At 52.8% G+C, this 16,168-nt stretch overlaps 1 protein-coding gene across 1 annotated transcript; it reads right to left on the reverse strand.

Moving 5' to 3' along the window:
• Nucleotides 1-12,890: 12,890 nt before the first annotated feature.
• LOC140389145 (E3 ubiquitin-protein ligase TRIM11-like) lies at nt 12,891-15,793 on the reverse strand. The gene is made up of 4 exons (XM_072473303.1): nt 15,057-15,793; nt 14,871-14,966; nt 14,544-14,777; nt 12,891-12,917 (listed from the first exon to the last, which is right to left on the reverse strand). Exons 1-4 carry the CDS (start codon nt 15,465-15,467, stop codon nt 12,891-12,893), a joined length of 768 nt encoding a protein of 255 aa, XP_072329404.1. The 5' UTR covers nt 15,468-15,793.
• Between the last annotated feature and the right edge of the window lie 375 nt (nt 15,794-16,168).

Below are 16,168 nucleotides of genomic sequence, written 5' to 3' on the forward strand. Positions count from 1 at the left end.
TGTTGTACACATAGATTTGGAGCCGGGTCACCTGGAGGCCATATCCGGGGTGTCAGACCTGCTGGAGGTGCAGATGCATCATCATCATCATAGAATTTACAATGCAGAAGGAGGCCATTCGGCCCATCGAGTCTGCACCGGCTCTTGGAAAGAGCACCCTACCCAAGGTCAACACCTCCACCCTATCCCCATAACCCAGTAACTTCACCCAACACTAAGGGCAATTTTGGACACAAAGGGCAATTTATCATGGCCAATCCACCTAACCTGCACATCTTTGGACTGTGGGAGGAAACGGGAGCACCCGGAGGAAACCCACGCACACACGGAGAGGATGTGCAGACTCTGCACAGACAGTGACCCAAGCCGGAATCGAACCTGACCCTGGAGCTGTGAAGCAATTGTGCTATCCACAAGGCTACCGTGCTGCCCCATGTCTTTGCATTCACCTCGTTGATCACTCACAGGTTGGTCCTGCTGGGCGTGAGATCAGCTTCTCTCCCCTGTGCCTCGGTGTGGCGGGGGGATCTAATTGCGTTCCTGTGTTTGGAGACGGTGAAATTTGCTCTGAGGGGGATCGATGAGGGGTTCCACAAGACATAGGGGGTTTGTTTCTGTGACACTTTGGGCTTCTGGTTGCTATAAAGGGGGTGGGGGGTGGGAGTGGTGGTTCGGCAGGGGAGTGGAAGGTGGTGTTGGGGTTGTATTGATTTGTTGTAAAAATGTAATAATTTTGAAAATTTGAATTAAAATATTTTTTCAAAAACTCTTTTGAAGTAGATAAAGAAATATTGAATGGCGGAGCAGGGTTGAGGGACTGAATTGCCGACTCCTGTTCCTAGTTCTTATGTTCTTATATTCTTGTTGAAACTTTTCATCTTGTACTCATCAGGAACTTTCACAAGAATATTGTGCCAGCTAATTGCCAAGAATTGCCTGAAATTTAAACCAGGCAGCTTTTAAAAAAAAGATATTTTATTCCAAACATAACAATATGGCAGCACGACAGCATAGCGGTTAGCACAGTTGCTTCACAGCTTCAGGGTCCCAGGTTCGATTCCCGGATTGGGTGACTGTGTGGAATCTACACGTTCTCCCTCTTTCTGCATGGGTTTCCTCCGGGTGCTCCGGTTTCCTCCCACAGTTCAAAGATGTGCAGGTTAGGTGGATTGGCCATGATAAATTGTCCTTAGTGTCCAAAATGGTTAGGTGGGGTTACCGGGTTACAGGGATGGGATGGAGCTGTGGGCTTGGGCGAGGTGCTCTTTCCAGGGGCCAGTGCTGACTCGATGGGCCGAATGGCCTCCTTCTTGCACTGTAAATTCGACGAATATCAAAAATAACACCAGTCCAACAAGACATAAGTAACAGTTTGTACAATTGCCCCCCGTTTAATCCCTCCCTCCCCCCACCCCCCGCAAAGAACAGCTCCTCAAATAAAGTCATGAACAGCCTCGAATGTACTTTGAAACCCTCTTCTGATCCCCTTAGAGTGAACTTAATCTTCTCCAGCCATAGGCAGTTGTAGAAATCTTCCAGCCAAGCCGCTACCCCGGTGGCCTATCTGACCTCCAATTCAAATGAATTCTTCGTGGGAGATCAGAGAGGGGAAGGTCACAACATTGGCCCCCTTCCCCTCCAGCAGCCCTGGCTCCTCCGAGACCCCGAAGATTGCCAACATAGGGTCCTGGGTATACTCCCCTTTTTCCTTTCCTGGGGCTCACGGCAATGGGGCAAAACCAGGGTGATCAAACTAGAACCCTCGTCCAACGTAATCCACTCTGCCCCCCCCCCCCCCCCCCCCCCCCCCGCCCCCCCGGCCACCAAAGCCTCACTTTCTCCACATACACAGCCCAGTGACAATACATCAGGTTTCAGGAGCTCCGACCCCCCCCCACTTTCTGCCTCTGCCTGTGCAGCAGAGTCCTCTTCCCCCTCAGTATATTCCCAGCCCATACAAACTCGGAAATCAGTCCCTCCGCCCTCCGGCAAAAGGCCTTTGGGAGAACGAGCGGGTGGGTCTGAAAGACAAACTGGAACCTCAGCAACACTTTATCTTTACCCTCTGCACCCTCGCTGCCAACATCAAGTGCAGAGTGTCCCACCTCTTGAAATCCCCCTTAACCTCTTCCACAAATCCTGTTAAGCTCCACCTGTGCATTGCGGCCCATTCATGCGTTACCTGAATCCCCAAATACCTGAACCGCTATCTTGGCACGTTAACTGACAACATCCCCAAATTGGTCCCCCGCCTGGCCACATTCACTGGAAGCACCTTACTCTTCAGCCCAAACCCAACCCTACTTTCAATTTCAAACAGGTACCTCCACTCTACCTGATCAAAAGCCTTTCCGCCTCCATGGATATAATAACCTCAGGTGCTCACAGCCCTGACGGAGTCATAATTACATTCGGCAGCCTCCAAATGTTATTGGAGAGCTCTCCATCCTTCACAAAGTTTTATCCTCAGAGACCACCTCTGGCGGACACCGCTCCAACCTAGACGCCAACACTTTCGCCAGAACTTTCACATGCATGTTCAAAGAAATGTAGGACCCACACTCCAGTGGGTCATTCCTCTTTTTCGGGATCAACGAGATCGACGCCTGAGATAATAATATTGCTGGCAGCTCACCTTTATCCACCGTCTCACTGACCATCCCCAACAAGTTGGGGCCAAATCTGTTGCAGACTGCTTATAAAACTCTGCCGGAAAGCCATCCTGCCCCAGGGCCTTCCCTAACTGCATTTCACTGATACAATCCATCACAATCCACAATCCATTCTCCTCCTCAGCCCCAATAGCTCCTCCAGGGCCAGCCTCTTCCCCGCCTCCAACTCTCGGAACTCCAACCCATCCAGAAACCACCCCATGTCCTCCGCCTCTCCAACCGGCACGGTAGCACAGTGGTTAACACTGTTGCATCACAGCGACAGGGTCCCAGGTTCAATTCCTGGCTTGGGTCACTCTCTGTGCGGAGTCTTCACGTTCTCCCCGTGTCTGCGTGCGTTTCCTCCAGGTGCTCCGGTTTCCTCCCACAAGTCCCGAAAGACGAGCTGTGAGGTGAACTGGACATTCTGAATTCTCCCTCTGTGTATCCGAACAGGCGCCAGAATGTGGCAACTACGGAATTTTCACAGTAACTTCATTGCAGTGTTAATGTAAGACTACTTATGACAATAATAAAGATTATTATATATTATTATTATATAAACTCTCGTAGATGCCTTGAACACCTCATTTATCTTTTCCGGCTCCGATACCAGCTCCCCCTTCTCTGCCCTTACCTGTAAGATATCCCCAGACTCTGCCTAATGCCACAACTGGTCGGCCGCCACACGATTCCCCTTCTCTCCGGACTCATACGCACCCCCTCACCCTCTGCAGCTTCCCCACCGCCTTACCTGTTGTCAACCTATTAAACTGACCCTGCAACTTCTTCCTTTCCACCAACAACTCCTTTGCGGGGGCCGCCGAGTATCTTCTCTCTACCTCAACTCTCGCGTCTAACACCCGCCAGTGCTCCTCACTCCTCCTCCTATCCCTATGAACCTTAAACCACCCCATTGGCCCACAGCCTTCAGCGCCTCCAAGCATGGCCGCCACCACCTCACCTCTGATTAAGACTCCACATGGTTCTTAATCACCACTCTCACCTTCTCACAAAACACCATGGGCTGGATTCTCCGTTTCTCAGACTAAGTGCTGACGCCGTTGTGAAAACTGGGGACTTTCGCGACGGAAAAAACGTTGCGACAGATGCAGCGATTCACCAACTCCAAAGTGGCTAGCACGGTCGTCACGTGAAATGCCACCGAAACTGCGCCGGATTCGCCGGTTCCGTGATTGACGCACAGCTGTACTTAAGCGCATCATCCTCCCCCACACACACTGTCGCAGCCAACATGGCTGGATGGAGAGCAGCGCCGCGGTTCCGGGACGCAGAGCAGGAGACCCTCCTGGATGCCGTGGAGGAGAGGCGGATGGTGCTATACCCAGGCCCGGGAGGAAAATCGTTAGGCACCACCGTTCGCCGTGCCTGGGCGCAGGTGGCAGAGCTGGTCAGTGCAATTGGCGAAGTCGCCCGGACTGCCATCCAGTATAGAAAGAAGCTGCACAGCCTTCTCAGGGCGGCCAGGGTGAGTAGGCAATGCTGCTGGTCAAGCGTGCTGAAACCACACAGGAGGCAATGGGACGACAGTGTCGGATATGGGTCAGCGTGTGGAAGGCTTGGGGCATTCTATGCAGGCAGGGGCCTCCAGCACATCGCCACTCTGCTGCGCGGTGTTGTGGAGGAAGCAGCAGACCATTACAATGCCGGTGACCCTCCTTGCCTCGTACTGGAGTATTCCAGAGCTGTCCAGGCACCTGAAGCGCATCTTCAGGATCCCAAAGGACCTTTCGACAACACCCCTGGTCGCTGTACGGGCATCGCTTTGGTGGGTCTCCGCATCGGCCTGTGGCCTCTGTTTCGGTGTCATCAGCCACGACCGCAATGGGTAACCCCAGCAGCCAGCCCTGCAGCCGGAGGGGGTGCCCTTCAAACATGCCTGGATCACTGAGTGTGCCAGTATGAACGAGTCATGTACACTGCCTGGGAATCGGGCACAGATGTGCATAATACACATCTGATGGTTGCACACCAGCTGTATGTTCATGGCGTGGTTCCCTTTCAGTTAGTGTACTGTTATCCGCAGTTGCCATAGGGCGACATGCATCCCATCGATGACCCCCTGGACCATGGGCATCCTGGTGATGGCAGCGAAGCCCACTGCCCGGGCATCCTGGTGGGCGTCGTCCACAGGGTACTCCGCCTGGGCTTACTGGGCATTGGTGATCTGTGCGCCGATCGCTGTGAAATCCCGGACAGGTCCCCACTCGGCGACAGGAAGGACCCCGTCACGTAAAAGTTAAGCGTGAATGTCAGCTTGATGGCCACTGGAAGCGGATGTCCTCCCCAATACCCCTACGGTGCCAGGTGTGCAACCATCTGGCAGATATGTCTGATAGTCTCCCTGCTCATCCGCAGTCTATGTCTGCATGCCCGGTCTGGAAGGTCCTCGAATGACATGCGGCACGGGTACACGTGGGGCCTCCCCCAGCGCCTCCTTGGCACCTTCTCCTCCTCATCCTCCTCCTCCTCAGCCTGTTGGGTGGCCGGCGTTCCAGCCTGAGCTGCTGCCACCTTCCCCTCTGCGGCCTGCTCCTCTGCTGCAGCCTCCGCCTCCTCTCTGAGTGCCCCCCCCCCCCCACCCCCGCTCACGCTGCCACAGGGCTTCATGCAGGGCTGTGGCCATCACCACGGCAGCCAGCATTGCCAAAAGCCATTATTGTCTGCAGGGGGTGTAAGGCAAATATGTTTGGATGTTGATTACAGCCGTGCCCAACCAGGTGCCATGGGCTACACCCGTTTGGCACCGCGGGCCCCACCCACACATGTTCCCACCCCACCCCCGCACTCCGGCCCCATCGGTTGACCCCGGCCCTGGCGCCCGTCCCTCCTGCCAGGGGCACTGTTGGCTGGCACTGCCGTCACTGGGGTCTACCACCGTTGTGGCCCTGGTTGGTCCCCCGGTGGGAGCCTGCCAGTTGGATGGGGTGGTCGGGGGGTGGGGGGGGGGGGCGTGCCCATCCATATGGCCATTGTCACTTCGCGCACCCAGGGGCCGGTGTGCGTGGCCAGCAAGGTGCCCACCGTAATGGCAGTCGGTCCTGTGGGAGGCCTCCCCGGCTGCTCGGACTGTCCCGCCTCCCTCCCCTCCCCTCTCCTGGCCCTGGCAGGGCCCCCCCACCCTCGCCACAGCCAGCACGGCCGGAAGCCCACAGTCACCCCACGCCACTTCTTACCTCCTCTCTCTTGCTCAGCAGTCAGCACACCAGGTGTAGCGCACAAAGACTCCGTGAGACGAATAGAGTGAAGTCGATGAGGCTTTATTAAGCGTGTCTGTTCCCCCGCAGCTCGATAGTAGAATGGCCTGCGGGGGAGGACTCCGGCTTCTTATGAGGGCGGAGCTAGAGGTCAACGGCCAACCAGGACCCGGGATCTGTCAGCCGATGACATTAGGGCTTCCAGTCCCACATGACCCCTAATACATACTACCACATTCACCCCTTGTCAAAAATGAACCCGGCAGGGTGATGCTTCGCATGGTGGTAAGGGTTTACAGGGCTGGTCCTAGGAGGAAAACATTCACATAGCAATACAGTATGTACAATTTTGTCCTGTTTCAACTGTTTACAGAAGGTATCGGGAGAAAAACAAAATGGTCTTGTGAAAAGTCCATATATTGATTTAGATCGACGCCACGAGTCGGTTGGGCGGTCTGGTCGTCCGTGTCGATCGCCTCGGCCCCGGTGGTGGTGGTGGTGCTTGTACCGGTGTTGTCGTCTCCGGGAGCCTTACGGTTTCAGCTTGGGCTTTATTCTTGGTCGGGCCTGAGGGGAGGGGAACCGATCCTCCTGGGAAGGGGGCGGTCGCGAGGTGCGGCGGTGGCAGGAAGGGGGGGGGGGGTTGGGTGAATGGTGTCGGGGGTGTGTGTGTGTTGCCGGCGGGCACCAGATCCCGCAGGGAGACCGTGTCCTGTCGGCCGTCGGGGTACTCCAAGTAAGCGTACTGCGGGTTCGCGTGGAGGAGGTGAACCCTTTCGACCAACGGGTCCGCCTTGTGTGCCCGCACATGCTTTCGGAGCAAGATGGGTCCTGGGGCCGCCAGCCAGGTCGGCAGCGACGTTCCAGAGGAGGACCTCCTAGGAAGACAAGGAAACGCTCATGGGGCGTTTGATTAGTGCTCGTACATAATAGCGACCGGATGGAGTGGAGAGCGTCCGGGAGGACCTCCTGCCACCGTGAAACTGGGAGGTCCCTGGACCGTAGGGCCAGTAGGACGGTCTTCCAGACCGTGCCGTTCTCCCTCTCTACTTGCCCGTTCCCCCGGGGGTTGTAGCTGGTCGTCCTGCTTGAGGCTATGCCCTTGCTGAGCAGGAACTGGCGCAGCTCGTCACTCATGAAAGAGGACCCCCTGTCGCTGTGGACGTATGCGGGGCAACCGAACAGTGTGAAGATGGTGTTCAGGGCTTTAATGACTGTGGCCGCGGTCATGTCAGAGCAGGGAATGGCGAATGGGAAGCGGGAGTATTCGTCCACCACATTAAGAAAGTATGTGTTGCGGTCGGTGGAGGGGAGAGGCCCTTTGAAATCGAGACTAAGGCGTTCAAAGGGGCGGGAAGCCTTAATCAGGTGCGCACCATCCGGCCTGAAAAAATGCGGTTTGCATTCCGCGCAGATGTGGCAGTCCCTTGTGACTGTACGGATCTCCTCTAAAGAGTATGGGAGATTGCGGGACTTGATAAAGTGGAAAAACCGAGTGACCCCCGGGTGGCAGAGGTTCTCGTGGAGGGTTTGGAGGCGGTTAATTTGTGCGTTGGCACATGTGCCGCGGGATAGGGCATCGGACGGCTCGTTCAGCTTTCCGGGACGATACAAAATCTCGTAGTTGAAGGTGGAGAGCTCGATCCTCCACCTTAAGATCTTGTCGTTTTTGATTTTGCCCCGCTGTGCATTATCAAACATGAAGGCTACTGACCGTTGGTCGGTGAGGAGAGTGAATCTCCTGCCGGCCAGGTAATGCCTCCAATGTCGCACAGCTTCCACTATGGCTTGGGCTTCCTTTTCCACTGAGGAGTGGCGGATTTCTGAAGCGTGGAGGGTTCGAGAGAAAAAGGCCACGGGTCTGCCCGCTTGGTTAAGGGTGGCCGCTAGAGCTACGTCGGAGGCGTCGCTCTCGACCTGGAAGGGGAGGGACTCGTCGATGGCGCGCATTGTGGCCTTTGCGATATCCGCTTTGATGCGGCTGAAGGCCTGGCGAGCCTCTGTCGACAGAGGGAAAGTCGTGGTCTGTATTAGGGGGCGGGCCTTGTCTGCGTAATGGCGGACCCACTGGGCGTAGTATGAAAAAAACCCCAGGCAGCGTTGCAGGGCTTTTGAGCAGTGCGGGAGGGGAAATTCCATGAGGGCGCGCATACGTTCGGGGTCGGGGCCTATTATCCCATTGCGCACTACGTAGCCCAGAATGGCTAGCCGGTTGGTGCTAAAAACGCACTTGTCCTCATTGTACGTGAGGTTCAAGGCTTTGGCGGTCTGGAGGAATTTTTGGAGGTTGGCGTCGTGGTCCTGCTGGTCGTGGCCGCAGATGGTTACATTGTCGAGATACGGGAACGTGGCCCGCAACCCATGTTGATCAACCATTCGGTCCATCTCCCGTTGGAAGACCGAGACCCCGTTTGTGACGCCAAATGGGACCCTTAGGAAATAGTATAATCGCCCGTCTGCCTCGAAGGCTGTGTACTTGCGGTCACTTGGGCGGATGGGGAGCTGATGGTAGGCGGACTTGAGGTCCACGGTGGAGAAGACTTTATATTGGGCAATCCGATTGACCATGTCGGATATGCGGGGGAGAGGGTACGCGTCTAGTTGTGTGTACCTGTTGATGGTCTGGCTATAGTCTATGACCATCCTTTGTTTCTCCCCTGTCTTCACTACTACCACCTGTGCTCTCCAGGGACTATTGCTGGCCTGGATTATGCCTTCCTTTAGTAGCCGCTGGACTTCGGACCGAATGAAGGTCCGGTCCTGGGCGCTGTACCGTCTGCTCCTAGTGGCGACGGGTTTGCAATCCGGGGTGAGGTTCGCAAACAAGGACGGGGGTTGCACCTTGAGGGTTGCGAGGCCGCAGATAGTGAGTGGGGGTATTGGGCCGCCGAATTTGAACGTAAGGCTCTGTAGATTGCACTGGAAATCTAATCCCAGTAAAGTGGGGGCGCAGAGTTGGGGAAGGACGTGTAGTTTGTAGTTTTTGAACTCCCTCCCCTGCACCGTTAGGGTAACTATGCAGAAACCTTGGATCTGTACGGAGTGGGATCCTGCAGCTAGGGAAATCTTTTGTGCGCTGGGATAGGTGGTCAAGGAACAGCGTCTTACCGTGTCGGGGTGGATAAAGCTCTCCGTGGTCCCGGAGTCGACTAGGCATGGTGTCTCGTGGCCGTTTATTAGCACCGTTGTCGTCGTCGTCTAGAGTGTCTGGGGCCGAGCTTGATCGAGCGTAATTGAAGCGAGACGTGGTTGTAGTAGTGGAGTGGGGTCCGTTGTTGGCGTCCAAGATGGCGTCGGGGATGAACAAAATGGCCGCCCCCATACATCGCACATGGCTGGGGGGTCATAAGATGGCGGCGGGGGTGGACAAAATGGCCACCCCCACGCGTCGTACAGGTCTGGGGTGGTCCAAGATGGCGGCGCCCTTCCTCCCCTCGTGGTGGCCGGGACCCAAAATGGCGGCGTCTGCGGGTCGCACATGGGGCGCTGGGGGGGTTGGGGAGCGTTAGGACCGCGCGGGGCTCCCTCATCTCTGGGGACAGCGGTGGTCAGGACCCAAGTTGGTAGTGCCGGCGGGTCAGACGTGGGGCGCGGGGGGGGGTTAGGGGACGTTAGAGACGCGCAGAACTCCCTCTTCTCCGTGGAGAGCGGTGGTCGGGACCCAAAGTGGTAGCGCCGGCGGGTCATACATGGGGTGCGGGGAGGGGGTTGGGGAGCGTAAGCGGCGTGCAGGGCTCCCTGTTCTCCCGGGACCGCGGTGGTCGGGACCCAGAGCGGCTGCGCCTGCGGGTCGTACATGGGGCGCTGGGGGGGGGTTGGGGAGCGTAAACGGCTTGCAGGGCTCCCTGTTCTCCCGGGACAGCGGCGACCTCGCGGGACCGGCACACAACCGCGAAATGGCCCTTTTCCCCGCAGCTCTTGCAGATTGCTGCGCGGGCCGGGCAGCGCTGCCGGGGGTGTTTCGCCTGGCCGCAGAAATAGCAGCGGGCGCCCCCGGTGCGACTTGGCGTTTGGACCGCACAAGCCTGTGGGGTGTCCGGGGGCGGGGTGGGTTTGTCGCGACGGGTACGTACGGAGCCCAATGGGCTGCCGCGCGGTCGGGGCCGTAGGCGCGGGCATTATGCGCGGCCACGTCTAGGAGGCTGCTAGGGCCCGGGCCTCTGAGAGTCCTAGCGACTCTCTTTCTAGAAGTCTTTGGCGGATTTGGGAGGAATTCATACCTGCCACAAAAGCATCGCGCATTAACATGTCCGTGTGTTCATTTGCGTTCACCGAAGGGCAGCTGCAGGCTCGTCCCAAAATCAGCAGCGCGGTGTGGAATTCGTCCATCGATTCTCCGGGACCTTGCCGTCTCGTCGCGAGCAGGTAGCGAGCGTAGATTTGGTTAACTGGGCGGACATAGAGACTTTTCAGTGCTGCGAACGCCGTCTGGAAATCCTCCGAGTCTTCGATGAGGGAGAAAATCTCCGTGCTTACCCTCGAGTGCAGGACCTGTAGTTTTTGGTCTTCTGTGACCCGGCCGGTGGCCGTTCTGAGGTAGGCCTCGAAACACGTCTGCCAGTGCTTGAAGGCTGCTGCCGCTTTCACTGCGTAGGGGCTGATCCTCAGGCATTCCGGGATGATCCTGAGCTCCATAGTCCTTTTTAGGCACGCTTAATAAATTGTAGCGCACAAAGACTCCGTGAGACGAATAGAGTGAAGTCGATGAGGCTTTATTAAGCGTGTCTGTTCCCCCGCAGCTCGATAGTAGAATGGCCTGCTGGGGAGGACTCCGGCTTCTTATACTCCGCCTTCAGGGCGGAGCTAGAGGTCAACGGCCAACCAGGACCCGGGATCTGTCAGCCAATGACATTAGGGCTTCCAGTCCCACATGACCCCTAATACATACTACCACACCAGGTTCACGATTTTTAAAAGCACGTTAGAACCAGGCCTTCCAGAAATCGGCCCATCCAAGGTGCCAAATCGCAGAGGCCCCGGAGAATAGGGTACCAGGCCCCTTAATGAAATGCCTACTGTAATTTCAGGCCATGTGGTGGGCGCCGCATTTACGTTGTGTTTGGGGGGGGGGCCGGAACATCCCGATTTGGAGTCAAACCGGCTTCTACCGCGATTCTGGTGTCAGAAGCTATTCTCCGCTCGACCGCGTTTCCCGATTTTGGAGTCGGCTAATGGAGAATCCAGCTCTCATCTGCCAGAAGTCCCAAGTCCAACCTCCATCCCGGCCTTTGTACCTGTCCCAAACCATGCCTCACCTCCAAAAGGTGCAGCGCATGATGCAAGATCACAATTCCCGCATATTCCACCCCTATCATCACCATCAGCACCGCCTGACTAACCACAAAAAAATCAATCCGCGAGTAGACCTTATACACATGTGAGATGAAGTAATGCCCCCTTCCTTAAGCCAGGCAGCTTGACAATGATTGATCAAGACGATCCCCTGAGGAGACATGAACCAGTGAATAGCTGTCAGTTGTTTTGTTTAGCTGAAACAGGCACAATGTGTCTACATGTTCTATCTGTCTGCAAAGAACAGAGCTCTGTGTATTACTATATGCAACTTCCAGTATACACAAATACACCACACGGCGAGTGCATCTGACAATCTGAAATCGGTTGTCAGTGTAATTCTTAGCACACTGAGGCCTATGTAGCAAATTTGTCCAATTGCAGAATCACATCTAGTTTTGGATAAATGTTTTGAGTTTTGCAAGCACGGGCTGGTTGGATGGAGTCTGTACCTTGGCCATTGTGAAAAGTAAAAGGGACATTCTGCTAGTTAAAATCCGCCATTCTCTCAGACACATGACCGACATACCCACCATCATACTGTCATTGAAATCCATCAACAACATTACTCATGTGATGGGAAGAACATGTGTTGATGGCAGCATCCTGTAAGTGCCGAATACTACTCATGTTGCTGCTTGTATATGAATTTGATATTTACAATATTATCTTCATAATCCTCAGTGTGCCAAGAATTGCATTGACAACCAATTTAAGATTGTTAGTCAGGCTTAGAGGTGGCACATTTGCATGTCCAGGAGCTAAACATCGCAATACACAGGGCCAGTTCTTTGGAAACAGAAAGAACATGGACATGTATTGTGTCTGTTTCAGAAAAACAAAATAAGCAACAGCCATTTAATTGTTGGTTCATTCCTCAGGGCAATGCCCTGACCAATCAGAGTCAAGCTGTCTGCTTTAAATTTAAAACAATACTTGGAAGTTAACTATCAATCACCATCAACTTCTGCATTCACCATGGCAATGCCTCTATCAATCAGAGTTCACCTGCCAACTAATTAGCCCTCTCTTCATATACAGTATAAATTTGTTTAGATTTGTATTCCTGCAAAATGTCCGGCTGCTTGCAAGACAAAAATGTTTATTTTTCAGCATTACACAAGTTCATTACTGCCAAACAACTATCTTTTCCTCCTGTAAGGTGCCCTCTACAACCTCTCATTGCCATCTGTATTCATATCTCCTTATTTGAAGCGCATTGCGATTTCCTAACATGTTAAAGGCGCTAGATAAATACAAATTGTTATTGTTGTTGTCAGGACATACCAAGGTTGTATTACTGTATAAAAACAGAACCCGGTTCTCCTTTAAGGTAAGGCTCTCTCGGGTCCGTCAGGTGCTGTGTGGGTGTTTGAATGACCCACACCTTGGAAACCTGGGCCGTGTGTGTCTCTCAGGGTCAGTGGGAAGGTCACTACCTCACAGGCAGACTGCAATTGTAAATCATCACTGCGGGTCCTGGGACAGGGCTATGCTTTTTAACATGTCAAATCTTGACTTTCAATATAATATTGGAGACAAGTTATTAATCACAGTGATAAAACTTGTTACTAAATGAAAACACTGGCGAATTTATCATAAACTGAGTTATTGTCACCCAACTTATAACTGTTTTAAAATATAATGTTGGCACTCAAAGTAGGACAGAAATCCACTAATAATCAGATCAACATAACTGAGATGTTTACAGACTAGTAAAGATAATGTCCTACCTTCTCTTTCGATGAACTCCCTCCTGAAATAAATAAATCACAAACAGTGAGAATGATGGTAATAGATTTCACATGAGATAAACAGGATGGTGAAATGAACCGTCACAGGGACAGAAATTATTTAACATGGAAATATAAAGTGATGCATTCTGAAAGGGAGAATGAAGAAAGGTAATCCTAATTATAATTTAAAAGGAATACAGCAACAGAGAAAATAGTGTGGAAACAAATACACAAATCTTCAAAATAATTGTGAATAAGAGATAAGGAAATTATTTTGCCAATGAATTGTGATTCACTGGAATGAGCTGACTGACATGGTGGAGAAACCAGATTGAATGCTAATTTTCAGAAGGGATTTGGAGATATATTTGTGAAGCGTACAATTGCCCCCAATCAGGGTAAAGAGCCGGGACAGTGGGACTAATTGGAGATCTCTTTCACTGACCCGACACAGACAAGATGGAAAGAATTGTTTCCCCCTGTGCTGTCGAATTGATGATATTATTAAGATGGCCTTTGTGTCAGATACTGGAACTCAACATCAATCCCGCTCACAGACACAGTGGGCGCGATTCTCTACTCCCACGCCGGTTGGGAGAATCGCCTGGGCCGCCAAAATTTCCCGGGACGCCGGTCCAACGCCCTCCCGCAATTCTCCCAAGCGGCGGGAATGGCCAGGTCGAGTTTCGCGGGCCGCAGGCCGGAGAATCGCCGGAGACACCCAAGATGGCGATTCTCCGGCACCCCCGCTATTCTCAGGCCCGGATGGGCCGAGCGGCCAGGCCAAAACGGTGGGTTCCCCCCGGCGCCGTCCACAACTGGTCGCTGCCATCGTGAGCGGTGCGTGAACGCTGGGGGGGCGGCCTGCAGGGGAGCGAGGGGGGATCCTGCACCGGGGGTACCTCAAATGGGGTCTGGCCTGCGATCGGTGCCCAACGATCGTCGGGCCGTCCTCTCTGAAGGAGGACCTCCTTCCTTCCGCAGCCCCGCAAGATCCATCAGACATCTTCTTGCGGGGCGGACGTAGAGAGGACGGCAACCACGCATGCGCGGGTTGGCGCCGGCGAACCCGCGCATGCGCGGATGACGCCCGTTATGCGGCGTCGGCCGCGTCATCTATGCGGCGCCGCTTTTACGCTGGCGACAAGGCCTGGCGCGTGTAGATGACGCAGCCCCGATCCTAGCCCATTGTCAGGGCCTGAATCGGTCGGGACCGCGGCCGTTTCGCGCCGTCGTGAACCTCGACGACGTTCATGACGGCGCGGCCACTTCGGCGTGGGAGTGGAGAATCCCACCCAGTGACTCTCACACCCACCGTATTAGAAACACCCATACAAGATGGGAATGGAACTGGATGACAATGTCAATTCCAGGAGAATATTACACTCATGGAGCAGGGAAATAATTCAAATAAGTGTCCAGATCAGGACAACTCATTCCCGGGAGGTTCCGGCATTCCTGAGATTCTGCAGACAGTGTGGGAGCGGTTAGTTCAGTGACAACAGCTTAAACCCCCAGAAACGGTCACAAACTCAATTTAATTCTGTTTCTATTTATTCAATAAATTCTATATTAATTTCACAATTATCATCCTTATTTTGTGACTGTGAAGTTTCACTGAACTGACCCGCAATCTATCCCCTCACCTTCAGAAATATCAGCTCGTCTTTTTCTTCCATCTGTTTTTGCAACTTGGAGAGTTTCTCCTCAATAGAATTTAAATTCTCCTGAATCTCTCGAAGGTTTTTCTCCATTGGTTCTAGAATCCTCTCCTCTTCTTCCCTGAGATCTCTGAGTAAACGCTGCTCTTTCTCAGTGAGAATCTGGTGCATTTTACTGAACTGGGATGTGATGTGGGTCTGCAGACTGCTCGACTGTTCCTACCAAATGAAATGTGAAACATAATTAATGTCCCGCGATAAAGGGAACAAAACTAACCGAGATCCCAGAAAATCGGCACAGGGAGACCTTACCCTAACTTCAGAAATCTTCCGTTTCTGTTTCTGTTCCGTTTCTAGAACCACCGATTTCTTCACAGTGAGAGAATTTAAGGAAGATTTCAGCTGAACCTGGGAATGGGAGAGAAAATCACAGAATAAAAATGTTAGAGCAGGAAAATGGGAGAAAACTAACAATTTATTAAAAATGTTGTCTTTTACCTTGAGGTTTTCAGCAGCTTCTTTAATCGGCAAAAAGTTGTGAGATTTGTGTTCCTTTGAATTTTGACAAATCAGACAGATCAATTTCTTGTCAGTTTCACAAAACAGCTTCAGTTCTTCCTGATGTTCCTCACAGTGAAGTTTACTTTCCTTCTCTTTCGGATTCAGATTTAAATTTCGAGCTTTTTCGGCCAGATTCCCCAAGGCCCGATTTATCCTGAGGTTTCTTTCCGGAAACTCCTCTGCACATTCCGGGCAGGTGTTTATCTCCTTCTTTTCCCAACTCTTGGTGATACAGGAGCGGCAGAAGTTGTGTCCACAATCCAGTGTTGCCGGCTCGATGAAGAAATCAAGACAAACTGAACAAATTGCCTCTTCGCTCAAACTCTGAAGCTGCTGTCTGGAAGCCATGTTCACACTCAGCACTTCCTGATTCAAACTGGCTGTTATTTGGATATTACAGAATTCCTGAATGCCTTCAGTTCTGCGTGTCTCGATGAGGTTTGCTACAATATTCCGATAATCATTATTAAAAGCAATTTACTGTCCTGTTGACTTTTTCACGGGCAAATAAAAACGTTCACATTTTGAGAGGCAAACACGTCTAACATGGAGAGAGATTGAACCTTGGCCGCGAGGTTAAGGTCCATGGGTGTTGGCAGTGTTGGAGGGAGGAGGTGGAGATGGGTGGGGACTGATATTGCATTGCCCTCTGCTCCAGACTGAACTCGCTGCCGAAGACAAACCCTGTGATAAACACAGGCGGAGATCTTTTTAAAAATAAATATTTTATTCCAAATAATGCAGAAAATTCAGCAAACATATAAAACACAGTAAGAAGTTTTACAACACCAGGTTCAAGTCCAACAGATTTGTTTCGATGTCAGTAGTTGGACCAAACCTGTTGGACTTTAACCTGGTGTTGTAAAACATCTTACTGTGCTCAACCCAGTCCAACGCCGGCATCTCCACATCATATAAAACACAGTTTGTGATTTTTTTTTTTTGGTTTTATAAAATAACTAATTATAACCCTAAACAAAAACTCCAGCCCCCCCGCCCCCCCCCCCCCCCCCCCCCATTAATTGCTGGTGAAAAACAAATCTTTAAAG

The sequence above is a fragment of the Scyliorhinus torazame genome, chromosome 14 (assembly GCF_047496885.1).
Source record: "Scyliorhinus torazame isolate Kashiwa2021f chromosome 14, sScyTor2.1, whole genome shotgun sequence".
NCBI lineage: Eukaryota > Metazoa > Chordata > Chondrichthyes > Carcharhiniformes > Scyliorhinidae > Scyliorhinus > Scyliorhinus torazame.

Coding starts and splice junctions, on each gene's coding strand:
- LOC140389145 (XM_072473303.1), bottom strand. CDS start 15,467: ATGGCTTCCAGACAGCAGCTTCAGAGTTTGAGCGAAGAGGCAATTTGT. Junction 14,967..15,056: donor AAGCTGCTGAAAACCTCAAG/GTAAAAGACAAC, acceptor TCCCATTCCCAG/GTTCAGCTGAAATCTTCCTT. Junction 12,918..14,543: donor ACGAGCTGATATTTCTGAAG/GTGAGGGGATAG, acceptor TATTTATTTCAG/GAGGGAGTTCATCGAAAGAG.